The 26,939-nt window shown below is 37.8% G+C and overlaps 1 protein-coding gene across 1 annotated transcript; it reads left to right on the top strand.

The window, feature by feature from the left end:
• The first annotated feature begins 354 nt into the window (after positions 1-354).
• Positions 355-26,568, top strand: LOC306855851 (rapamycin-insensitive companion of mTOR-like). The gene is made up of 38 exons (XM_079394771.1): positions 355-435; positions 562-609; positions 2,851-2,948; positions 5,302-5,366; positions 6,245-6,376; positions 6,812-6,875; positions 9,729-9,855; positions 9,945-10,114; positions 10,375-10,442; positions 10,534-10,601; positions 10,807-10,889; positions 11,629-11,716; positions 11,829-11,919; positions 12,045-12,111; positions 12,387-12,467; positions 12,548-12,648; positions 12,758-12,923; positions 13,004-13,105; positions 13,702-13,748; positions 13,836-13,971; positions 14,147-14,346; positions 14,438-14,564; positions 14,712-14,876; positions 15,164-15,240; positions 15,886-15,964; positions 16,129-16,238; positions 16,335-16,422; positions 16,504-16,596; positions 16,861-16,967; positions 17,548-17,816; positions 18,762-19,797; positions 20,952-21,129; positions 22,054-22,138; positions 22,244-22,447; positions 22,672-22,824; positions 22,943-23,066; positions 23,293-23,431; positions 23,721-26,568. The coding sequence occupies exons 1-38, from the start codon at positions 372-374 to the stop codon at positions 23,793-23,795; spliced, it is 5,175 nt and encodes a 1,724-aa protein (XP_079250897.1). The 5' UTR covers positions 355-371; the 3' UTR covers positions 23,796-26,568.
• The last annotated feature ends 371 nt before the right edge of the window (positions 26,569-26,939 follow it).

Below are 26,939 nucleotides of genomic sequence, written 5' to 3'. Positions count from 1 at the left end.
ATTAATTGTGGTATATAATATTATATAGCATATTAACATTGTTATATAAGTGTTTCACTAATGTTAAAGGTGTACCTGGTTAGGTTAATGTACAGCTAAATCTAACGGGCCATTTATACAGAACCCGTTTTAGCTTTGAAAAAAAAAAAACTATTGTAAAACATCAAAGGTAGGCTATATCCAAATCACACCACTCTTAGCTCATTTGCATTGGTTGGCATTTTTTTTATTAATTTTACATTAGTATTATAATTGCTTTCTGCATTGCAATTCATTTATTACTTTGCAGTTTTATTTATGATCCGGTCAGACGGACATGCTACCCAAAAGCCCGGTTCTCGCGATATTCCTCGAGGTTTCCGGTGTTGTGAATGTGTCTGCTAAAGATGGCGGTCAGCATCCGAGGCCGTCCTATCCGAAGTATACGGATGCGAGGTGAGATTAAGCTTACTCTGCTCGGCCGATTAACAGATCCGTCGGGATAATATGATGCAGTCTTCATCAGCTACACCTACCTCAAGCTTCCCTTTCTCAGTGTCTTATTTTATCTTACATATACAGGTCGGAATGACAGTGGGGAGGAAAATGTGCCTCTCGATCTCACAAGAGGTAAGTCAAATGAACCTAGTGAACTCCCTACACAGACAGCATTTCTGGGCATCGTAGGCTTGTTTGGAATGTCAGCCTCGCGGGTGCCAAACCCACCTATGATGCCCCAAGATGCTTGCTGCACTTGGTTTTGAGACACAGCCTTAAACTAGGGCAACATATAACGTTAGATCCGTAAACAGTATATGCTCTTGTATATAAGTATACAATACTCAAAAGCAGAGAAAAACACATGGTGTTGAATGCTTTTTAATATTATGTAAAGATTGCATGAAATATGTATCTCTTCAGTCCAGCATTGCAGGACTGTAGGGTCCAAAGGGTGTAACGTTAGGGACAAAAATAAGTCTGCTGCAGCAAGAAATCATGCAAAATTCACTTTTTTTGTAATACCATATGTCAGCTGACATCCAATTGAATGCAGTTATACTTCTAAATTAATTGTGTTTTTTTTTTCTTTTATAAGACTTTTCATTTGGTAACATTATTTAACATGATTAGCAATGAGATCACCATGCAGCTCAACAAACAATTCAAAATCTTAATTGAAAATGTTACAGTTCATTGTGTACATATATTGATTTTTAATGATTTGTTCTGTGCCCAAGACCAGAATTTTTATTTAGTAATAAGTTTGCTGTTAAAGTTGCCTGTCTTGTGGGCTGAACACAAAATCCCGCAGAAACAAGTGTGAATTCAAGGGGTTCTGAACCCTTGTGATCATAACAAGGGTTTTACTTGCATATTCGTTGCTGATTTGTGCGGTTTTGTTCCGGAATTATTTATATGCATTGTTAACAGTATTGCTAAATACACCAAAATATGCTAAATATAGTTTTAGTATGGTTTGTCATTTAGTGTCTGTGGAGGGAAAGTAGCTCATTAGCTGTGTGCTGTCATTGCTGATAGGTTAACCTTGAGGCTGTTGTTCCCGTATGACCTCTGTGTGGATGGCCTTTTCTGGATGCTTCCAGAGCCTAAGTCGTTAGTGTTAAACTGGCTAGATTTTGTAACTTGAGTCAGAAAAAGTTGCCTTGGTTTCCTGAGCTCAGATAGTATTAATCCAGAACTTGTATTCCAGTCATGAATTCCTGCTAACACCCACCATTAAAAAGTTTGGGGTCATTTTAAAAAACAAAAATGTAGGCTAACACTGCATTTATGTGATACAAAATACAACAAAACAAAATACAATTTAAAATAACCTTTTCTGTTTTAATATATTTTAAAAAGTACTTTATTCCTGAGATGGCACAGCTGACAGTCTTCAGTGTCACAATTTAAAAAAAGAAAGAAAGAAAAATAACATCTCATTGACCCCAAACCTTTGAATGGCAGACTACCTGTATTTAGACAAGACCTGAGCTTCACTGTTTTTGGTTCCCTTATGAAAGTATGTGGAATATTTTGTTTTGTTTTGGTGCAGATGACTGAACATGTATCCTGTATGACTGCGGGGGGAAATAAGTCGTAAAGAGTGCTGTGTGTGTAGTATCTTTGAGTGTCTGTGTTTTATGCTAGCTGGTTTTGCACAATATTAAACATTAATCTTCATTTTATTGTACTACTTTATAAGAGGAGCAAATACCTCTTTCCTACAATTATTCTGTTTTATTTACTTATTTACTTTTTGGGTGGAAAATAAATATTTAAGAGTTTAAATATCTGAATTCCCACAGACTTGCTCTGAATGGTTGCCAGGTTTCTTTTTAGATATTCATGTGACTAATTTAATGAAAATTATTATATTACATTACTATATATATATATATATATATATCCAAATTGTTGCTACATGGATAATTTTTCTGTAGTTTAAATTCTGTATGCACTGGAACTGGTTTTCCGTAACTTACAGATTATACTTTGTTGTGTTGAGAAGTCAGCTCTTTGCTGTTGATGATTCGCTGTTGGAAATGTATCACTGTTTTTTGATGCATGCTAAGACTTCCTTACCAAACTGAGCACAGGGTGTTATTTATGAGAATTTGTGAGAGGATGTCAGGAAGTCCCACTGTGTCTAGAAAGAACACTCTGCTTTTGTGTGCTTACTAATTTAACTGATCTGTGCTTGATTTCATCCCATAAAGCACTTCTCTGTTTTTTGTGGTTGTAGCATAACAATAATGGAAATGGTGTGGTTACTTATGTCACGTTGTTACAGGGAGAACATTATATCTTTGTTTTCCAATCCCTGTTTCTCTGATGACCTCACACGTCTTCAATCATTTTTTCTTCCAGACCCCTCTGAGAACATGCGAGAGATCCTCCAGAATGTGGCCAAACAGCAAGGAGTCTCGAATATGCGGAAACTCGGCCACCTGAACAACTTCATCAAGGTTTGTCATCTCAAGAGTGGGTCAGGAGTTGCAGTGGACCAGGGAATACAGGAATCAGTGTTGATAGCTGCCTAAATTCTGAATTATTAGGACATTTTCATGCTGATACTGCAGGGCAAGCCCTTAAGAGATACACATATGACTAGTTTTAGGTTGTCTGAACGGTTAGTGCACTTTCGTTAAGGGATAAGGGATCTGTCATCTTTTACTGAACCTCAGATTCAAAAATGATGACAGAATTTACATTTTTAGGTGAGTCAAAATTCCCTGAATAATTAAGGTCAGACAAATTTTTTTTGTACAAAAACAGCTGCTAAAAATGTTAAAGTTATTTTATAAATTTAGTGCTGGGTGATATATCGGTTCAAACGGTATACCGGGGGTAAAATGCACATTTTTTGGTGGGTTTCCCCTGGAAAAAAAATAGCATTTTAGGGACTAAATATCACGTTATTGGGGTCACTTCAACCCGCAGACATGAAAAACAACTCACGGCAACAGTGGAACAGGCGCTGGAAAACCGCAGACTTGGCAACACTGAAGAGGAGATCCCTGTTAACTGCATAAACTTCTGAATAATGGTTAGAAAACATTCTTTAACTGGGCAAATAAACCAACAGTAAACAACCTTTAACAGAAGCCAGAGATGCTGAAATCAAAGAGGAGTAAATACTTTAGCGTTCACAAAGTGCAAAATAATGGAAGAAAATCATAAATAAGCTACTGAATTGGGGAGGGGGTTTGTATGATTGTACATGTATCTCTGGAATGGATACGCGTCTCTGAGGGGAACTGACTGTCTTCAGAAAAGTTTAGATGGTGTTTTCTTTTCATCTTATCTCCATAATAATTAGGGTTGCAAAAAGTTGGAAAATTTCCAGTAAATTTATGAAGCAGTACAGCACTCCTTTGTTTACAGCAGTAACCAAGGAACTTACGGCCAAATGTTGTATGGCCATAAGCGCCACCTGCTGTCAAAGAGTGAATTTGCATTTTCGTTCAGTTCACCTGCGATTTTTGTTGTCTGCAGATGTTTTATGTGGCATAATTTCACAAAGCCAAGGTCAGACCATTCTGTATTTGCTTTCAATTTTGAAATCATGGAAACTAATTGACTTTAAAAACTTCTAATATTATATGTAGCATATTTATTTGGATGGTGATTAAAATGCTTCATGTGTGTTTCATGCTTTGTCATTTATATAAAGTTATATGAATGAGAAACTGTGATAAACCGTGAAACCACCAGAATCCTAGAAGACCTTGATAATGATTTTTGGTCAATCTGCCCAGCACTATATCTACTATATATATATATATATATATATATATATATATATATGTATACATGCATACACCATAATATATATGGTAAAATAATTAACTTCTAATCAACTAGTCGGTTGTTGGAAAAACTTGTTGAAAATCCTGCCTATCCCTAATGCAGCCTGCTGAATCTGGTACATCTGTTTGGTATTACAACACAGAAGTCCTGCATGTGAATACTTACCGGTGTTTGGTAAAATGGAGTAAACCGAGTACTTTATGGTTTCCGTCAGTCGAGGCCTGAGGGCGTTTCTGCCCCACACTTACGGGATCTGGCCTAAAATAAAAGCATCTGAGCAGACCTAAGGAATTAACCCAAGCTCAGATGCTCTCAAAGTACTGAAGTGCTGAATCTGGATCAGTTTTGCATTTTAACACAAACGGTGTTAGGGCAGCAGCGCAAATGTAATCTCTTCCAGATCGTGCAGGTTCAATCTACTGATGCCTGCCAGCTGCCACAGAACCAGTACAAGATTGAAGATGTAAGGCTGAGGGTATGTGCATGTTTTGTGGTTCACAGCCAAAGCGAGTTGCATTTGTGCTTGCCAGTCTAATGGCTTTAAAAAGAGATGGAAACTCTTCAGATGGCTCTGTGGCATTACTATTACCAGTACAGAAAATCTAAAAATGCAGTTAACGTCACGTGATTTTATTTTGTAGAGTCTTTTATTTTGTTTCTAGTTGACCTGTCACAGGTGGCACTGACACTAGAAAAAAGGGAAAACTTTTTTTTTTTTTTCTCTCTATGTATTTGATAACCTTAACTGGAAATCATAACTGGTTCATATTCACCAATTCAGGTGAATTATCAGTTTGCTGACAGCATTGTCATATTTCAGCAGATGATGGGTTGAACAGGTTTTGTTAAGTCAACCATGCCGTGAAGTGTATAAATCACCTGAGGATGAATATGGGCATGTTTTTGCTCCGTGGGAAATACCCTGCAGTGTTCCAGCAGAATTTGAATACTTGTTACTACTTGTAGCCAAGTAAAATAAATGAGTGCTTGTTTATGTCTCCAATACAGCTGCTCTGCAATGTCGGGCACTCCGAGGAAAGGTTTGGCTTTACCCATGAAGAAATTATCATATGGTGAGTCATAGAGCAAAAAAAAAACCATTACATTAAAGTTGTAAGGTTGAAGCAAAGGTGTTTTTATCATTAAATCTGAGTTGTTTTTTTCAGTTATTTTATGTAAATTATAAAATAATTTTTAAGAAATTAAATTATACGATTTTGAACTAAATAAATAAATAAAACCAAGTTTCAAAAGTTTGGAGTCAGTAAGGTTTTTTATGTATATTATTTATGTATATTAAAATATCTAAAATTATTTTAATTCAGTAAGATGCATAAAATTGATCAAAAGTGACCGTAAAGACATTTGTATTTCACAAAAGATTATTAAAAATAAATGCTATTCTTTATATATTTTTTATAATGTTTTCAACATTGGCAATAACAAATGTTTAAGTACCAAATCATCATATTAGAAAGATTTCTGAAGGATCAATGTGACACTGAATACTGGCTGCTTGAAAATTCAGTATTCTCATCACAGGAACGTTTTGGAACATATTCAAATAGAAAAGAGTTATTTTAAATTGTAATAGAATATTACATAGTTTCAGAATATTATAGTTTGTACTTTAAAGAATGCAACCTTGATGAGTGTAAGAGACTTCTTTTAAAAACATAAAAAGCAACTTTTGAACAGTACTGTATAAAATAGAATCTATTTGGGGTTTTCTTCTAGTAAACGTTCCCATGCACAATTATTCGATTTTTCATAATTTTTCAATGAAATGACTTTGTCCACCTCTGAAATGACTTGCCTTGTTTTATGTCTGAGCATAAAAAATATATAAAACATTATTTTTCATTGAATGTCATGGTTTACTTTGAATTATGTGACATTACTTAAGTTAAATGATTCATGTCTCATGTTGTCTTTTCTGTTTCTTTCACAGCCTCAGGTTGGCGCTGCTCAATGAGGCTAAGGAGGTGCGGGCGGCTGGTTTGCGTGCTCTCCGCTACCTCATCCGAGACAGTAATATCCTTCAGAAAGTGCTCCGGCTCCAGGTGGATTACCTGATTTCCAGGTCTGTGTGACATGTTTTCATAGGACTATATGCAGGCCATTCATTTCAGCAGTTTAGTTCTGAGCTAGGGATTGTGGGATAAGGACTAACTGTCTCCATCAGAAACAAGACTTGATGTTAATTCATGGGGAGCTGTGGATCATCTCTTGTTAGTATCTGACAGAGTGAGAGGAGGAGCGTTCATGTGAAGAGCTAGTCAAGTTCAGTTAAGGTCATTTTGAAGTGGTGGTACTGTAAGGATGTGCAACTTTCTCTGTACTGTCTGAACACCCAGCAAGTCAGATCTTGGATAGGAAAATTAATAAATTAGCATGCATTTAATATGGTAATACTCCGCTTCCCCAGTGCAGCTGTTATTATGGTTTGAGAAGCAATTTGACTACTATTGTTGACTGGTTCACATAATGTTGGCTAATGTGACCTTTTGACCTGTAGGTGCATTGACATCCAGCAGAGTAATGAGGTGGAACGCACACAAGCACTTCGACTGGTGAGAAAGGTGAGATGTGTACACTTCCTGTTGTTTTTTTTGTGTTCATTCAATAATGAAAAAAAAATCACATGAGTCCTGTTAAAAAATTAAAGGGGTCATATGGTGCGATTTCAAGTTTTCTTTTGTCTTTGGAGTGTTACAAGCTGTTCGTGTATATATAAGATCCGTAAAGTAGCAAAAGACTGAAGTCTCAATCCCAAAGAGATATTCGTATCAAAGTTAAGTCTCGTCCACGCCTTTCTGAAATGCCTCATTTAAACACGCCCCCACATATTTACATCAGTGTGTTGGAAGATTTGCACAGTGTATTTCCAAATATGGTAAGGGGTGTAACATTTCCATCACACACTTGAGGTATTCAGCCAATCACAATGCACTGGATAGCTGGCCAATCAGAGCACACTGTGCTTTTCAGAATGATGAGTTTGTAAAAATCGATACATTTCAGAAAGGCAGGGCGGAGAGGAGCAACTATGGGATGATATTAGACTCAAAATGATTAATAGATGCACGCACAATTATCCATGTACTGCATAGATTTTATGCATGTATCTTACTAACCACGAACAAATGTATTTCAATTTGAGTCTGTGGAATTCAGGATTAAATGATTGTGCAGCGATTTTAACAAATACAGACATGTTTGAGCATAAAAATGTTGTGATCTGCATTAATATATCATAAATTGCTCATACAAAAAGGAATCCGTGCATATGTGAATCAGGTGACACACGTGCATTTATTGACAGCTTGTTTGCATTAATCTTGTTCGGTTCATTTGGATTTTGAGACTTCATTTTCGCAGTTTGCAGCATTTCACGACGCCCACACACACAACTACCAATTAACAAAGCCCAGTGCAATTCATTAACGTGTACACGATTTGAAAAATTCGCAAATGTGCATCACTACACTGAAACAAATGCTTTTCAGCCAGTGTCTGCATTTTTAATACAAATGTTATAGTTTGTATTAAACTATCATAATTTGTGCATGCAGCGATTAAAATGTGCATTTGTGGATCAGGCGACGCACGTGCATTCATTCACATCTCTTCTGAGTCGATTCTATTTGATTCATTTAATTTTGAGACTTTCATTCCGCCCGTTTAGCCTTGCCCAATCCACACACACACACACACAGCTCGCGATCCACACGCAGCTGAGCCGAAGAACATCAGCGACCACTAGATGGCACTAGCCCCAGTAAGTAACAACAGTAGCATTTTTAGAGAATTGCTGTTTACACTAAGTGAAAATAGCCATTCTATACATGCTGTAAAAGTAGCAGATATTTGCAATAAGTGTAAATAGTAATTAGACGATATTTATAGGTTACTTGGCGAATTAGCATTGTCAACTTCATCTTTGTAGACGATACTGACTCAGAAAACAGTTTAGTAATAAGTAGGCCTAAATAAAATCCCCAAACATTCATTGTCATTCCATTAGCCAGCAGGCTTTATGCTAATAGCCTATAAAAGGCTCATTGTTTTAATATAGTACAGTTTAAGTTAATGTAATAGTTTAATTCATTGAATATAAACGTGCAATTACTAATGGCTTAAATGAGCAACTATAATAGCCCTTTAATGATAATAATAATAATAATACAAGGAAGGAATAACTGACAACGTGCCGCTGAATTACAGAAAAAAAAAAAACACAAAGGTACCATCAGGACGTTCTTGTTTGGCTAAATTAATATGAGCTATTCTGTGTCCTAAGACTAGTTAAATTAGAACAAGTTCAATAAAACATTTTTATTATATTTCTACGGGCAGAGTAGAATAGCCAAACCAAAAAGAAACAAAGAAAACACAATGTAACATTCATAAAAGCGTACACAATGGAATGAGCACAGGTGACTGGGGCTAGTGCCATCTAGTGGTCGCTGATGCTCTTAGGCTCAGCTGCGTGTGGATCGCGAGCTGTGTGTGTGTGTGTGTGGATTGGGCAAGGCTAAACGGGCGGAATGAAAGTCTCAAAATTAAATGAATCAAATAGAATCGACTCAGAAGAGATGTGAATGAATGCACGTGCGTCGCCTGATCCACAAATGCACATTTTAATCGCTGCATGCACAAATTATGATAGTTTAATACAAATTATAACATTTGTATTAAAAAATAAGTCTCTATTTGTACAAAATGCTGCACATTGATGTAATTCTTAACTCTGCAGACACTGGCTGAAAAGCATTTGTTTCAGTGTAGTGATGCACATTTGCGAATTTTTCAAATCGTGTACACGTTAATGAATTGCACTGGGCTTTGTTAATTGGTAGTTGTGGGCGTCGTGAAATGCTGCAAACTGCGAAAATGAAGTCTCAAAATCCAAATGAACCGAACAAGATTAATGCAAACAAGATGTCAATACATGCACGTGTGTCACCTGATCCACAAATACACGGATTCCTTTTTGTATGAGCAATTTATGATATATTAATGCAGATCACAACATTTTTATACACAAACATGTGTGTATTTGTTAAAATCACTGCATAAACATTTAATCCCGAATTCCACAGACTCAAATTGAAATACATTTGTTCGTGGTTAGTAAGATACATGCATAAAATGTATGCAGTACATGGATAATTGTGCGTGCATCTATTAATCATTTTGAGTCTAATATCATCCCATAAGCAACAATCATGTACGGTATGTGGAAAATAATGTGTCTTTTAACCTTAAACTGCATAAACCCGTTACATTACACCAAATACACAAAATAATGTTCTTTTTAGCATCGTCATATGACCCCTTTAATTTAATCTTTGTTGTATTTAACAATGTTCAGTGTTCTTTTTGTCATGGATGGAAGTGTCGGTATAAGTGTTTTTACAATGATTTTCCAGATGATCACTGTGAACGCCCTGCTCTTCCCAAGCTCAATCACAAACTCCCTAATTGCTGTGGGTAACGATGGGCCGCAGGAGCGGGACCGTATGGTTCGTGCCTGCATCGCCATTATCTGTGAACTTGGTAGGTTTGCAGACTGATCAGTGAACTGTAAAGGATCAATCCGTGAATGTGTAGATTGACCTCATGAATGTCCATGTTTGTGTGTGCAGCACTGGAGAACCCTGAGATTGTGGCCAAGAGGGGTGGTCTCAGCACCATCCTGAAGAATGTAATCGACTGCCAGCTCAGTCGCATCAATGAGGCTCTGATGACCACCATCCTGCACTTGCTCAATCACCCACATACACGGCAATACGTACGCCCTGACGTGGAGCTCGAGGTATGGATCTTTCTTCAACAATTAACCCATCAGAAATTGTATTATTTCATATTCCATCATTGTTTTAATTATTATTTGCTTTATAAAATATTATTATAAATATCACTGCAATTTTATTTATATTTTTATAATTTTATAGTTTGTCTTTAATTCAACCTTACGTTTTATATTACTATATGACATTTATATGTTTTATGCAAATTTGGTAAAAACAAGGTGTTTAGTAAAGGTTTTTTTTTTTATTATTTTATTTTTTTCAGCAAATCCTGGCACCTTACACAGACTTTCACTACAGACACAATCCAGACACAGCAGAGGGTCAACTCAAGTGAGTGTGCTGCTTTAAGGTCTTTCAAAGTAGATTTTGCCATTGGTGACACAAGCATGCAACTTTTATTGTGTGGTATTTTTTTCTACAGAGAAGACAGGGAGGCTCGATTTCTGGCCAGTAAGATGTCAATTGTTGCTTCCCTTCGCTCTTGGTCAGGTAAAACTGCGATGCTTTCTCTGGAATCCTTATCTTAATCCTTTACTTAAGGTTGATTGTGTAACAGTGCATATCTAAAGATGATGCATCTAAAAAGAAAATGTTTGCATGAATATTGTAATGCATCATGCATGTTTTCAATGGAATTTCATCATGAGTGCACTTCTTAGGAAAAACCTGTTGTTTTGTCCCACTGTACCTCCAGGCATCATTAATCTCTGCAAATCAGGCAACTCTGGAATCCAGTCTCTCATTGGTCTGCTGTGTATACCAAATATGGAAGCGAGGGTATGACAAAGGATATAATTAGAAAGCTTGCCGAACAAATAGTATGTAAATCAAGCAACCAGTTCTTTTGATTTCAAAAGCTACAACACTAAGTTTGGTACATATTTTGTGTTTTTAAAACATTATTAATTGTGTAATTAATGTTTACAGTTTATATATACAACAGCTGTTATGTTAAGTCCATAAAGTGTGGAGAAAGTATTTTATTATTGCAGATTTGCAGGTGTGGCTTTGTATTTCTTGCATGTTCTGTGAAAGAGTTTCAGAAATATAAAATCTGTTGAGTTGATTTTTTTTTTTTTTCATTCTTTTTTGCACAAGTAAAAAGCACTGTTGCAGACATTTGCAATGAGTCCACACATTTTGTTTAACATATTATTTACAAAAATGCTTATTTGGTGTTCTTAGAATGCATACAAAATATTGAGATTATTTAATGATATAAAAAAGTTAGATTATTTCATAAGAGTAATCACAGTTAAGTATTTTAATGGCCTTTGTTTTATAATAAATATAATCATACTAATTAAAACTTTTACATTTTTATTTTTAAATAAAAAAATATTATATATATAATAATATTATTTGTGTATAATGATAAAAGTAGTAAAAAAACAAACAAAAAAATAAGCCCTAAATATTATACAATGAGATGTACATATTAACCACAGTGATTACTGAGTCAATGCTCAAACCTCGTTATGAGGTACTTCATCACACTGTGTCACTCTCTTCTCAGCGAGGTCTTCTGGAGGTGATGTATGATATATTCAGACTCCCTGTTCCCGTGGTGACGCATGATTTTATAGAAGCTCTTCTCAGTGTGGGTGAGTGCGACCGCTGTCTGCTTGCACTGATTAACATATTAATTTCCAGACATCTACCACATCAGAAATCAACTCAAATTGACAGGAACAATGTCCTCTGTCCCTTTTCCAGACCCCAGTAGGTTTCAGGACAGTTGGAGACTGTCAGATGGATTTGTAGCCTCAGAAGCAAAAATAATTCTTCCTCATAGGGCACGGTCCAGGTAAGAGCATTTGCTGGGCTTAATTAACCCTGAAACTGAGCTAAATAGTGAAGCCTCAGCAGATCAGCCTTGAATGCATTTAGCTTCAAAGTCTTGATGTGTGTTTGTGTTCTTTATCCACCCAGACCAGATTTGATGGATAACTATCTCGCCTTGATACTTTGTGCATTCATCCACAGTGGACTTTTAGAGGTAATTTACAATTTTAAAATTGTGATTCACCATCATCTTTCCGAACATGAACAATTCTTAAAGAAAAGAAGCTGTGGTTCACCTTTGTGTTGTTTTAAACCCTTATGACTTACTTTCTTACATGGGCCACAAAAGGAGATATTTTGAAGAATGTTATTTTCTTTGCAATGAAGCGTATAAAGACTGTCAAGCTCCAAAAAGGACACAAAAAAACCCTGGAAAGGAGTCCATCTTACACTATTTACTTCTGAAGCCATAATGTTGTTTATTTTCAGGGCCTGGTTGAAGTGATCACTAGCAGTGATGATAGTGTTTCAGTGCGTGCAACCATCCTTTTAGGAGAACTCCTGCATATGGTATTATACTCCAATTACTGCAACAGAAAATACAGCTTAATCTTGGACTATATCTCATATAACCTTCATTTTATTTTCAGGCCAACACCATTCTTCCCCACTCCCATAGTCACCACCTGCACTGCCTGCCCACTCTTATAAACTTGGCTGCTTCTTTTGACATTCCTCAGGAAAAAAGACTGTGAGTTGCTGTCTTGTCCTACATAGCTGGCAACACAAATAGCACAGTGTCAAAACTACGTGATTTATTTCTGTGATTTGATGGAGCACTGTTCGGTTGTGTTTGGTAGACGGGCAAGTGCTGCAGTCACTTACTTGAAGCGATTTCATGAGAAGAAGAAACGAGGCCCCAAACCCAATAGTCTTTACTTGGACCACATTATTCGCAAATCGCTGGCTGCTCATTACTTTCGGGACCAGCACTTAAGGCCCCAGAGGGACATTTTTGTCATTAAGGTATGAGCTGGTGACTGGAGGAAAGCATTTCTTGGATGTTTCAGCTTGGATGTGATCTGCATTTTTGTTGTGTTTTTTAGGACACTGAGGAGGCCCTGATGATGAACCTCAGAGACAGTCAGATTCTCAATCATAAACAGAATTTGGAATGGAAGTGGGTCCTGATCAGTACCATACTCAAGGTAAGGTTTTTGATCAAATTTTTCATCCCGCTATTTTTTAAAATGCACAATTATGTCACAGCCAAGAATTAAATGTGTACATTGCTAAATGTGTATGTTATCGTTTAAACGTTTGGGGTCGGTAAGATTTCAAAAGCTGTAATATTGTGAAATATTTTTACTATTTAAAATAACTGCTTTCTATTTGAAAATATTTTAAAATGTATTTTATTCCGTGATCAAAGCTGAATTTTCTGCATCATTACTCCAGTCTTCAGTGGCGGGGCGGGGCGGGCGGGGGGGGGGGGGGGGGGGGGTGATTTCTGAAGGATCATGTGACTGGAGTAATGATGCAATAAATTCAGCTTTGAAATCACAGGAATAATTTAAAAAAAAGAATTAAAATTTTTTATACATTTTTACTGACTCCAAACTTTGGAACACCACTGTATATCTGATAAATATATATATTTTTTTCTTCAATTTTTAAATTTCATTTTTATTTTATTTTTTACGTTAGTATGGCAATAAAGCACAAATCACATTTCTTTAAATGTAAAAATCTAGTTACAATGTGCAGTGTGATATCTATTAATTGGTATTTTTAATTGTTTCAGTGGCCAAATGCTAACCTTCGGAACAACAAAGAGGAGCAGATGCACAAGTAGAATTCGGTTTTCTAGTCTTAGAAATATTCCTAATATTTTTTGTCATCCATTCATTGCTGTAAACCCTACACTTACTTTCTCAGGTTTGTGCGAAGGCTGCTGTTCTTCTACAAGCCTAGCAGCAAGCTGTATGCTAGCCTGGAGCTGGACCACAGCAAGGCCAGGCAATTAACGGTGGTGGGCTGTCAGTTCATTGAGTTCCTTCTGGAGTCAGATGAGGTGAGAAGAAGAGATGTCAAAGAACTGAGCCTATGATTATCACCCATTATTTACTCAGTCATGTGGCTCCAAACCTATGTAACTTTCTTCCATACAGTTTCTCCATGTGTGTTTCACTGAAGAAAAATGACATGATAGATGAAAACAATTTTAAGCTATTTTTCTGTCTTCTCAGGATGGCCAGGTGTATCTTGAGGACCTGGTGAAGGATATTGTCCAGTGGCTGTCCTCATCCTCTGGGCTGAAACCAGACCGTAGTCTGCAGAGCAACGGCCTCCTCACCACTCTCAGCCAGCACTACTTCCTCTTCCTCGGCACTCTCTCTGCCCACCCGCAGGGTGTTAAGATGCTTGAGAAGTGCAGTGTCTTCCAATGGTTGGTCTAGGACTTTGCAGAAACGATATAGAGATACACAATATATTGGTATCTTCAAATATTAGCCTTTTGTCTCAATGTGTTTTGACAGCCTGCTGAACCTGTGCTCCTTGAAGAGCCAGGACCATCTTCTGAAGCTGATCGTTTCCACACTGGACTACAGCCGGGATGGCTTAGCACGAGTCATCCTCTCCAAGATCCTCACTGCTGCCACTGACGTAAGAAACAGACCTACTATCCTTTGAGTGTATTTACCTTAATGCCATACACTTCGACCTAGCCATGCATAGCAAAGCATGCTGGTAAAAGCATTCCCCTATGCTAACAGATCTCTAATATAGGTCTTGAATGTTATTTTGGCACAGAACTGCAGGCTGTACGCCACCAAGCATCTGAGGGTGTTACTACGAGCTAACGTGGAGTTCTTCAGCAACTGGGGTATTGAACTGTTGGTGACTCAGCTACACGACCGCAACAAGGCCGTCTCGGTGGAGGCTTTGGACATACTGGATGAGGCCTGTGAAGACAAGGTGAAGTCCGTTAACACACAAGGGCAAAAAGGAGGAAGTTATTGACATCGAGAAGTTTAACTTGGCTGAAAGTTATGTTATTTAACTGGGCTTGGTCTAGGTGATGTAACAAAATGTGTTGATGTTGGAGGCACTTGTGAATTGACTATGCTGTGCCAGTGTAGCTGTGTTCCAGGAATCTCTCATGGAGATCTGTAAATAGCCAGAATCTAGGTCAAAATTAACAGCTATGTCTTGGCTTGTGAATACATGTCTTACACGACTGCTGTACCATCATGTTACCTTAGGCAAACCTACATGCTCTGATTCAGATGAAACCAGCGCTAACTCACCTGGGAGACAAGGGTGTTCTGTTGCTGCTACGGTAAAGCTCAGATATTCCCAGTATAACTACTCCATTTAACACACAGGTTTGAAGGTGCACTACATATTTCTTCCTCATAATAATTTTCAGCAACTCTTCAGTGTCATGTGATCCTTTGGAAATCATTCTAATATGCTGATTGGTGCTCCAGACACATTTCTTATTATCAACATTGAAAACAGTTGTGCTGCTTTTAATTTTTTGTGTTTTTTTCACGATTCCTTGATGAATGTAACATTTCAAAAGAACAGCATTCATTTGAAATAGTAATATTTTGTAACAATAGAAATGCCACGACTGACATAATTTAAAGCATCCTTGCTGAATAAAAAAGTCCTTATGATAATTTTGAGATCACATGAGCAGTCTTGTCGTGCCATTTAAATGAACTCAATTATCTCTGACAAAGCATCTTTGACAAAACGCTCAAGAAATTTTAAACAATTGCCTGAAAAGTTGAGTTAATATGTGAGATTAACAGCACTGGTCAATGCATTTTCCATTGTGTTATCCATATTTATACACAACAGTGCTTTAAAAGATAAAAGTGGGATATTTTGTTTAAATTGTGTTTAACTGACTTACAGTAAAGTTGAAAAGGCTCTTATTTGCATAAGAAACAGCTCCTTTTCCATCCATTTCTAGGTTTTTGTCCATTCCAAAGGGGTTCTCCTATCTAAATGAAAGGGGATATGTCACTAAACAACTGGACAAATGGCAGAAGGTAATGTATTTTACAATTATGCTGCACTGTTGAAAATGTTTTAGATTGTTTACAGTATATACATCAATAAAATGTATTCTGCATGTTTGTATTTTTTTTATTTTTGTTTTATAGTACTTGAATTTCTGTACCCATTCTGTCCAATTACTTTTGTTCCTCTGTAGGAATACAACCTCAAGTATGTGGACCTCATAGAGGAACAGCTAAATGAAGCACTCACTACTTATCGTAAACCAGTGGATGGAGATAACTACGTGCGACGGAGCAACCTAAGGTTTTCAGTGGAAACTTTATACTGTACTCAGTTAATTCATCAGTGGCCTGTATTATGATTTGGAAGGAAGTCATCCATAAAATCTTTTTCTTACAGGTTACAAAGACCAAATGTTTTTCTTCCTGTGCATTTGTATGGGCAACTTGTACATGATAAAACAGGCTGTCATTTGCTGGAAGCTCAGGTGTGTGTTTTAAAATCACTTATTACAGGCCCCAATGGTGATGCATTTCTTCATATAATGCTTCTTTTCTGTTTCTAACAGAATGTAGTTTCAGACCTGAGCTACACAGTGCGCTGCCCAGTGCTGGACAAATGGGATGGCATCAAACAGCTTAAAGCTGCTCTTTGGGCCCTGGTGAGCTTGTGTGCGTGTGTGTGTGTGTGTGTAAGTTTATGGTTTATAAGGACACAAATGTGTATAATGAAATGGCTATTACATAGTGAACTTGGTTTATGAGGACACATCCTGTGTCCCACACTTCCTGATTTTTAGAATTTGTCTTGCGAGGCTAAGACATGTTGACGTTTTTTTCACTACTGTCTTTGTGGTAATAATTATCTGTAGCATTATTAATATTATTATTATAAAGTATAAACTATTTACTCTGCTTGCTTCAAGGGAAACATTGGCACGTCTAACTGGGGTCTGAACCTGCTACAGGAAGAGAATGTAATTCCAGATATCGTCACTCTTGCACATGACTGTGAGGTTCTGTCTATTAGAGGGTATGTGCTCTTGATTTCAGGATCAACCTAGCTGCATATGGCCAACAATTGTAAAATGTAGATAAGGCATTTAAGTCAAATGCAAAAATTAGGATTCTGGTGTGCACTTGTTCACTACCCACCGGTGCTCATTTCAGCTCCATGTTTAGATGTCTGAAACTTTCATTTTGTGACCGTAACAGAAAAAAAACAGTAAAGAAAATATATCTGAAGTTATAATGCTAACATAAAATAGCCAATGCTTTTTTTTTTTTCTTTTTTAGAAAATGTATGATTCCAGTTATCACAAATAAAATGACAAAAATAAGACACTTGCATTGCAACATTTACTGGTTTCTATTGCACAACTTACCCAGCTGGGTGACCAGACATGAGGTGACCTAAAGTTAACCGTGATCCTATGTAGACACTTCCATAGTTTCAAAATTTTCTGGGTTTAGATGACTCTATGAATTGCGTCATACCTCCTCCCTGACTATTTGGCAATCTTGCATTCTTTTCTTTTTTTTTATACACACTGAACTTTGCTGTTTTTTTGCGTTACTCTCACAATTTTTGCCTTTTATTTTCCCTCTCTCAGGACATGTCTTTATGTTCTGGGACTCATTTCTAAAACTAAGCAGGGATGTGAGCTTCTCAAACTGCATGGTTGGGATGCAGTTAGGCACAATCGCAGACAGCTTTGGCCTGTGGTGCCGGATGAGGTGGAGCAGAGCCAGAACCTACAGCAGCAGCAGCAACAACAGCAGCAACCCCTCATCCACCTTTCCTCAGCACCCAGCACCCTCAGTCTGAACTCTGAGTCCACCAGCTCTAGACATAATAGCGAGAGTGACTCTACTCAGCCTAGTGAGTGCTGCTCCCATCTACTCATACATAACTAATGGCCCACAGTACAACACTGTGTTTAGGGTGGAGGTCCTTCTTACCACTTTTCAGATGGGCCCCATATCTTCTTATAGCATAGTCATCTCTTATTTATCATTATTATTCTTCACAGCATTATTTTACTGCTGTGAAGGTGTCTTCAACCTGGTTTCATTTTTAGATTTCAGTCTTTATTTCAACTACTGTATATTAATAGATCAAGATGATTTAATGTACCAAAAGAGTATCGCAAATAGCACAAATGGTGCTTATCTAGCACCACAAATGTGATCTTTTGTTCTACGAAATTTAGAGTTTTTTTTTTCCTTCCTGTTCTTGTATTAGGGTTGTGTAATTGTGTTGTGTAATTTTTCACATGCAGTTTGATATTGAAAAAAGACTAGACTTGTAGACACTTTTAGTCAGCTCTTAGTTGAATTTATCTGACAACCTGGCCTAGACTGACTGTGAGTGATGTGAAATGTTATCTATTTATAAATGATCTTTTGAATTTTGGAGTGATTCACTTCAAATAGTTAGAAATAACTTTAAAGCCATTCCCAGACTCATAAGCATCAACAAATTAGCACTTTGCTTTCAGCTATAAAAAGGTATCTTTCTTACGTAATGGAATGGTTGGGCTTACATTTATATAGAGAGGTGCTCTAGTCATGGTTTAGTAAGGCTTATGAAGAGTCATGAATCATTGAATCATCAACCCACTGACTGGTTTTAGATGACTAAGCACAGTCAGTAATCCTGACTTGAATAGAAACTAGAAAAGGGGAAAAGTTTAGGCTTTTCTTGACCCACACTTTATAACAAACCACACACTGTATTTCTGCATACACTATGAAATGTAATCTAGTGGTAACTCTCAAAACAACGTAAAAGTAAAATTTCCAAAATGCCTTGCTTCCTTTTCAGGCATGTACATCCTGGATGATGATAAGTTAGAAAGCTCTGAACTTTCAGAGGACCAGCCACTGTACTTCAGGCCCAAACTCCTAAAGGACCGCAGCCCCTTCACCATACTAGCCTCCAGTCGACTTGTCCGAAACCGCTTCCTCATCTCCCTCTCTGGAAAAAAACTCCGTAGTACCAGTGACCCCAAAGGCACTGGTAGCAGCAGTAAACTGCATGGTGAGCCCACGTTAGGAGGCCTAAGGAGGATACGCACAGTTACAGAGCCCTCTATATTCTCTCAAGTTCAGGGAGATGTCTTCAGTCCTGTATTTACTGATGGACATCTACCAAAAAGTCCAAGCGTTAGTCTGGATACCTCTTTTGTAGGCAGCAAGACTTCGGAAACTCAGGGCAGCACATCTAGTATTGGGGAGCCGGAGGTACGTCTGAACAAAGCTGCAGAACAGAGCTCAGGGGTTGGAGACGCCCACCGAGAGCAGACCAGTCGGGAAAGGCTGGTCGGCGATGGCTCAACCTCTGGGGGCGGGGCTCAGTTTAAAAGTCGCAGCCAGAGTTTCAACACGGACACGACCACTAGTGGTATCAGCTCCATGAGCTCCAGCCCATCCAGAGAGACGGTGGGTGGCGTGGACTCTTCCACCATAGACACGGACTGTGTTAGCCTCAATACGGTCATTAGCACTCAAACTGTCAAAACACTTCACTCTCTCACGCCCCAGTCCAACCACCTTCCCCTGTCCAAATCTAACTCGGTACTGCTGATGCCACCAGGTTCTTCTCATACTTTGCCACGCAGGGCTCAGTCCCTTAAATCGCCTTCTGTCACGACCATTTCAAGCCTGACAGACTGTAGCTTCATGTACACCAGCCCTCGGGACGCACTGGGATACGCTACCCTCAAACGACTACAGCAGCAGCGCATTCACCCCTCCCTTTCCCATAGCGAGGCGCTTGCCTCGCCTGCCAAAGACGTGCTCTTCACTGATGCCATCACTATGAAAACTGGCAGCCTGGACTCCAGACTCACACCACGCAGGTAAAGCAGATGGACCAACAGATGGTGCGAAACTCTTCCCTTTTCTGTCATTACGTCACCCTTCTTTTACTGTTTCTTTCGTGCCAAATATTACACTTACACCAATTATTTCACACAGCATTTGCAGAATGCAACCACATTTGTCGTCCTCCTCCAAAGGTTTCAACATGTCTTGACTCAGAAAAGTAACTTTCTCAGAGGAGTCATTAGGAGTTCAGACATTACAGAGAAAGTCATTCTTTAGACTTCCTTTAATATTGTTTCTTTTTGTGATGTGGCTGTTAAAGTTATCAGATTGATAGGATCATAATATTATCAATTAAGAAATATCAATGTTAATCAGACAAGAAATGAGCACCCATAGTGTTACCATCCACATAATATGAAAATGACACCCCTAAAAGCCCCTTAGGAAGCACTTCTCCCTTTGGAAATAATGTGGTCTGTTTCTGATGGTCCCTCTCAGGTATACTAAAAAGCGCTTCAGATGTCTGGGCCAAGGTTCGAGCAGGCCCCATCGCAGATCTCTGCTGCCACGGTGCGTGGACCCTCCCTAGGGCTAACGTTCCCCTTTTTCAGTCTGAACGTCCACTTCAGTGCATTTTACAATACCAAAACCCTGGCCTTCTTGGCTTCTTTTTCGTCGTACTTTGTCCCCCTTTTTCATTTCTCATTAGCGCTCCCACAGCCCATACCTTAACCTGATACTCTTCAACCATGACTCCTTGAAATTACCTCCCCACAGTAGGACGAAGTAAACTTTCCTCATTCCTCGTTGACTGTATGTAGTTCTAAAAAGACTTTCTAACGTACGCCCTGTCTCCATTGTCACAAAACTCCTTCAAGTAGTTTGCTGATGTGAACGGACTGAAACCGCAAATTCCCGCATTTGATCCAAGAAGCATGTAGAGGTTTTTGGCCTACAGTACTTGCATGATGCAGCTAATGACAAACATAAATGTGAATACGCTTCACCAGCCTGTTCCCACATTGACAAACCTACCAATCATCTGCTAGCAAGACTACAGTAATGCAGTATCATCACAAGTAGTTTCCAAAATGTCCAAACCTCCTTTCTTACCGTTTTCTCTCTCCCAATGTTGTCCTTCTTCCAAACGCTTCTCTTTGATCTCTTCCCATCTGTATGAGTACAGGTTTCTCAAGGCTTTGAGTTTTGCATCTCTGGATAAGGAGGATCTTCTGAGCCCTATCAGTCAGACCTCCCTGCAGCGCTCCTCCTCAGTGCGTTCAATGGTGTCCAGTGCCACATATGGCAACTCCGATGACTACATTGGCCTTGCACTGCCAATGAACATCAACAGCATGTTCCAGGTTACAAACTAATCTACGATCCTGTTTATACCTGGTACTATCATCCATCTCTGGTGATCTGATTCCAATTAGTCTATCAGGGCAGATTGCTCTTCATACATGGCATTAAAGGGATAGTTCACCCAAAAAATTAAAATTCTGTCATTAATTAGTCACCCTCATGTCATTCCAAAACCCGTAAGACCTTTGTTCATCTTCAGAACACAAATTAAGATATTTTGATGAAATCTGAGAGCTTTCTCACCCTGCATAGACAGCAATGCAACTTAAACGTTCAAGGAAGGCCCAGAAAGGTTTTTTGAACCGAAAACCCCAAAATAACGACTTATTCAACAATTTCTTCTCTTCTGTGTCAGTGTGTTTTGTCAAGATTCTCTTGTGAATGCGCGTCAAAGACTGACACAGAAGAAAATAAATTGTTGAATAAAGTCGGTATTTTTGTTTTCTTTGTGCACAAGAAGTATTCTCATAGTTTCATAACATTGCGGTTGAACCACTGATGTCACATGGGCTATTTTAACAATGTCCTTACTACGTTTCTGGGCCTTGAATGTGTCAGTTCCATTGCTGTCTATGGAGGGTCAGAAAGCTCAGATTTCATCAAAAAAATATCTTAATCTGTGTCCCTAAAATGAACGAAGGTCTTGTGTGTTTGGAATGACATGAGGGTGAGTAATTAATGACAGAATTTACATTTTTGGGTGAACTAACCCTTTAACATACCATTTAAATATGTCTTGGTCGAACTGTCTCACAGAGAGGTCTGCAAGTTCAAGTGTATGGTGGTCACCGCTTCCAAAAAGTGTCCACTTGGGATAGGATTATCCAAAAAGCATGTCAGTACCAAGTGTAAACGGGCATTACAAAAATACCCTCTAAATTTGGGTCTGAAACTTGACTTTCTTGTATTTGGCTGCTGCCTAGATTAAAGACATACCGTACTTCCAGAAGAGGACAAGTCCACCGTCGGAGGACCGATCAGCAAAGTTCTTCTCGGGAGAAGCAGATGGTAAAGACTGGAGTGGTTGTGTTGTTTAATCAGCTCTGTATATTAATCCCATTGCATTAGTGCCTCACTACTCTTTCAGTATTCTGAATGCTGTTGTTTTCTCAGGTTCCAGTGAAGGATCCAGGCATTCTGTTCTGCGATCTCAGCTTAGTATCACGGAGCTGATTGCGGTGAGCCGTTCAAACCAGCACAAGCTGCTGGGTGCGGAGGAGACTGGCCTGCAGGAGCACAACGAGGAGAACTGTCTTTACTGTGCAGGGCTCTATGTGCTTGGGTGTAATTTAAACACTCCCACACAAAACCGCACAGGTAAGCTGCATGTATATCCAAATGAATATACATAGAAAAAAGGTGACCACTTTGACCAGATGTCCCTAAAAAGCTGTGAGGATGCATGCAATATTTCACTTCAATCATGGTCAACTAGTTATATTAGGTTATATTATATTATATTCGTTGAATTAGGTATATTAGAACATCATTAGTTAATTTGAGTTTCCTCATGTTCTTACATACCCTAAATCCCATTTTAGACTATCCAGATGCTCCATTCTCAGAATGGAGCAATCAGTCCTTACACAACCTTGACGTCATGCCTCAGTCTAAGTACTCAGGAGTGTCTGGCTGCAGTGATGCTGTCTCTCAGGGCTCTGGTGGCAGCACACGCAGCACCGAGCTTGTTCTTGGTGAGGAATTCTTCAGGCTGGCAAAAGTCAGATTTGAAAATTAAGGCAATTCTCAAGCATTTTGTTTCATACAGGTTAATTATTAATTGTATGCCTGCGCATGCTGTCTTTCTGCCAGGGGTGAAAAATATTCCAGAGGATGCTCCAGCCTGCCGTGTTCTTCTGAGAAAGGAGGTGCTTCGGCTGGTCATCAACCTGAGCTCCTCAGTGGGGACCAAAGGGAATGAAACCGGACTCCTCACGTAAGGAGACAATTCATCCACAACTGTTTCAATTTAACAAATGCTTTCCTAATAAATTTTTCAATAGAGGTTTCACTAAATATTGCTCTAACTGGAAGACTCTTTGGCTGAACATTATTTGATCCTTTTTATCATTTTAAATGAGGCTGAATAAAGTGAAATGGGTTGAAGTGAAGAGGAATTTTTTCTTCCATGTTTTCTTTCATTGTACCTTGTTACCTTGCAGAATCAAGGAAAAGTTTCCTTATGCATTTGATGACATCTGCCTGTATTCTGAAGTTTCATACTTGTTGGCTCATTGCATGTTCAGACTGGCTTCACGACGCTTCATTCAGGAGCTCTTTCAAGATGTTCAGTTCATTCCGGTAATATGAAACTTTTCTCACAGCAGCCCAAATCCAAACAGAGCTGTTTTTCTGCAACTAATGTGTTTTTACAATCTAGATTGCACCAGAACCCAGATTTCCTTTCTGTAAAAATATTTAATTGGTGATATTTATGGTAGATACCCCTTACAAATTGTTTTTCAGTTCTGGAATTAAACTGGATTAATTTCTATGCCACTAGAATAAATGAACAGAATTGCAAAATAATGATTGTTTTTTAACCCTTTTTCATTACTGAGCATACATGTGGTAATCTTTTTATTTGTAGATGTACGAAGAGGCTGAGAGCATTCTGTCAATGCCCAAGAAATCTACCACAGTAGATCTTCCATCAGAACCGTGATCCTCTAAGCGTTTTTCAGACGATTCTCTTCCCCAATGCAGCAAGTTGTTGATCTCTTTCTTGGCCTGACCATGCGACTAAGATGAATACGCAATAAGAGACTAGGGCTATGGAACAAACATGAATGGATTGAGAGAGTCACCGGGAACATTTTCACAGAGAGAAAAAAAGCGGTACGTTAAGAGAACAAACTCGTTTTACCTGAACAAATATACTCTACACATAAGCTCTGTAGACATCAACAGTGCATGTGGTAACCAAATTATCCTTGTAAACTGAACAGAAAGTGAAACAGGCAAATATTTGATCTGTGAGTCAAAATTTTTCAAGACTGTCTATGGAGATTATTAACTTCCATTTTTTTAAAGGCCTAGGCGTATGATTGCACGTAGCAAAAGCATTTTTCCCTGAGTGGATCCCTCGACACTACAACATTCCAGCTGTTTTCTTTGGATTTCTCTATTACTAATTCCGGTTGTTTAAAATATGAAATGGCTTTTGCAACCAGGCTGAGCAAACACTCTTAGTCCTGGTGTGATTTTGCTTTGTAAGACAATCATCATTAAGTAATAATAATTGTCAGCAACTGCCAGTTTTTTATTTTCCTTTTGTATCTGACTCATAAAAGATCTTTTCTGCTTATTGATTTTTATCTTGACATAGCACGTAGCAATCCCTGAGTAAATGTATGTGCCTGTATTTGATGGTGTTGATTACACAATAATGCAATAGCGACTGTATTGTATTATTGTGTAACTTTTGTTAACTGACTTATGAAACATCCAAAAAAATCTGACATTTGAATCAGTAAGATATTTATTTATTTATTCACTTATTTATTGTTTGGGCCAAGCAGCTCCTCTGTCCCTTTCACTTTATTTTAGCCTATTAGCTAGGATAAAACTGGCTGTGTGTTATTTATGTCTGAAAGTCAGTGTACGTGTAGACAATGGGCTTCAAAAGAGGAAGTTAAAGTGCATTTCACCACATCTATTTTGCAGTTTTACTCTTCTCTGTTTTAAGTAATTTTAGAGATTTTAACTAACCCATAGAAAGTTTTCTCTTTCTTTAGAGAAAATCATTATTGAAGCATTAATAAAATGAAGATTGGCCAAACATATTTCACAATATTTGTATATGAGAATATCTTTTGTACTTTAATTCTCTCTTTCGGATTTCTAATAATGCTTTTTTACTTGAATGTGGTCAGGAGATATTGAACGGGCAAAAAAACATATTGGGTTAAAAAGTAAGGTTAAACTGACAAGACATGATTGAGAATGATCCTTCATATATGACATGTTCTGCTTAAATTCAACTGACCGTCATCCATAAACTACTAAGCATTATCATTGTCGATATTTATTATGGCAATTCTCAGTATTTCACATACCATTATGGTTTCGAAATGTCTTCAGGGTTAGGATAAATCTAGTTTAACATTGCATTAAAAAAAACATTACCAAAAATGGTTAGATCCCACTTTGTAAGTGTAAATTTGAGGTTCATTTGAATTATTTCTATGCAATGTGCCTGTTAATTCTGTAATGCACAAATTACTTATTGAAGATAAGACGATCACTTCATTTTCATGGCTGGACCATTTATATTATTTAGGCAGCTTTAATTATTTTGCCTTATTTGTATTAGCTTTAACCCTAACTTTTAGAATTAATAAATTTGCCCTTTTTTCTTGATTTATTTATTATAGAAACTAATAAATCTGCCTTTGCCTGCCTTGGCTTTTGAATTAAGCATCAGGTTTCAACTTCCATTTATTTTTTCTATAGTTCTAGAGTCTGATATGGCCAGCAATAAAACTAGTAGTTGTTACAGTATTTCCTTTTAGGCGTCTGGGGAAATGTTTAAGTGCATGTGCATTCTAACCCCTGTCTGCAGAGAAAAAAAGAAAGAAAAAAGAAATATGGGAACTGTCCAAGAGCAACAGCTAATGTTTGGGATGGTACATATGATGCAGTCTTTTTTATTATATACTGGCTGGACATTGAACAATAATCAAGCCACTTATAAAATATTATTTTTGAACAAAATAAATCTGGAATCTGCCCCTAATATTTTCAGAAGTGTTCTTGAATAAATAATTTCCTCAAAGTCATTAGAGTGTGTGAATATCCCAGAATGCCAGATGGTTGGGTCTTTTTCCCTAAAAAGGGGTGGGTGTTAAATCATGTTTTATTATTTTCTTTCTTCCATTTTTCACTAGGGGTTATGTGCAACCCATGACCGGAAGCCATTGTCAAATTATTTTAAAATAATTTTTGAAATAAAAAATGCACTGGTGTTTTTAAAACCTTAGAAATAATAACGAGTGCCAGTTAATTGTGTTTGTGGAACAAGTTCCAAGTATTTTAAAGGGGTTGTTTTCTCCATTACCATTAATGCTACGAGTCTAAAGGAAATGCATATATTTTAAATGTACATTTGTTCATTGTACAACAAACTAACTGCACCTTTCAGTGATTTTTTTGTTTTGTTTTTCTTTTGTTTTTCTTTTCTCTTAAGTGCACTCATGATTTTGCAGAGCATTGTATGAAATGTAAGCACCATTTAATAATGAAATTGCAGAGACTAATGCAAGAAGTGTTATTTATATTTTTCCTGAAGGGAAAAAGCATCTAAAACTGTTGTACATACTTAAAATGTTTCTTTAATTGTATAATTGATTGTGTTTTGGGGGGCATAGCTATGGGCCTTGAGAATCTAATGGAAGGGGTGCGTCCGTGATAAAATAAAATAAACTTCAATTCCCTTGTCTCATTGTCCGAGCCAGCTGAGCAAGAATTTCACAGAAAGACTTCCAATGTTTTCCACAGATCCGTCAGTGCTGCAATCATCTCCCTTGCGTGTTTTTTCTTTTGCATATTTTGTCCGATTCGATAGGCTACTGCCTTCATCTACTAACATGACTGTAGCAGTATTCTCATCTCTTATAACAGTTTACCTTATTTAGATCCATTCTGATTTCTCCAGTTAGTGGTGACAGTGTGAAATGGTCCTGTATAATCCACATTCATTTCTTTCTTCCTACTGAGCTCTCGTTTTATACTGGGAACTGTACGCAGGAAAATACGTTATTAGCCTAAAATCTTCGAGATGGCGATGGGGAATCGTTTTAACGTGCTG

The sequence above is a fragment of the Barbus barbus genome, assembly GCF_936440315.1.
Source record: "Barbus barbus genome assembly, chromosome: 36".
Taxonomy (NCBI): Eukaryota; Metazoa; Chordata; class Actinopteri; order Cypriniformes; family Cyprinidae; genus Barbus; species Barbus barbus.
This window is presented reverse-complemented; position numbering and strand designations above follow the sequence as displayed.

Excerpts from the sequence above, each read along its gene's own strand:
- LOC306855851 (XM_079394771.1), top strand. The coding sequence starts at position 372 with ATGTGTCTGCTAAAGATGGCGGTCAGCATCCGAGGCCGTCCTATCCGA. Across the intron at positions 21,130-22,053 it reads ACATCAACAGCATGTTCCAG|ATTAAAGACATACCGTACTT; the intron begins GTTACAAACTAA and ends GCTGCTGCCTAG. Across the intron at positions 23,432-23,720 it reads AAGATGTTCAGTTCATTCCG|ATGTACGAAGAGGCTGAGAG; the intron begins GTAATATGAAAC and ends TTTTATTTGTAG.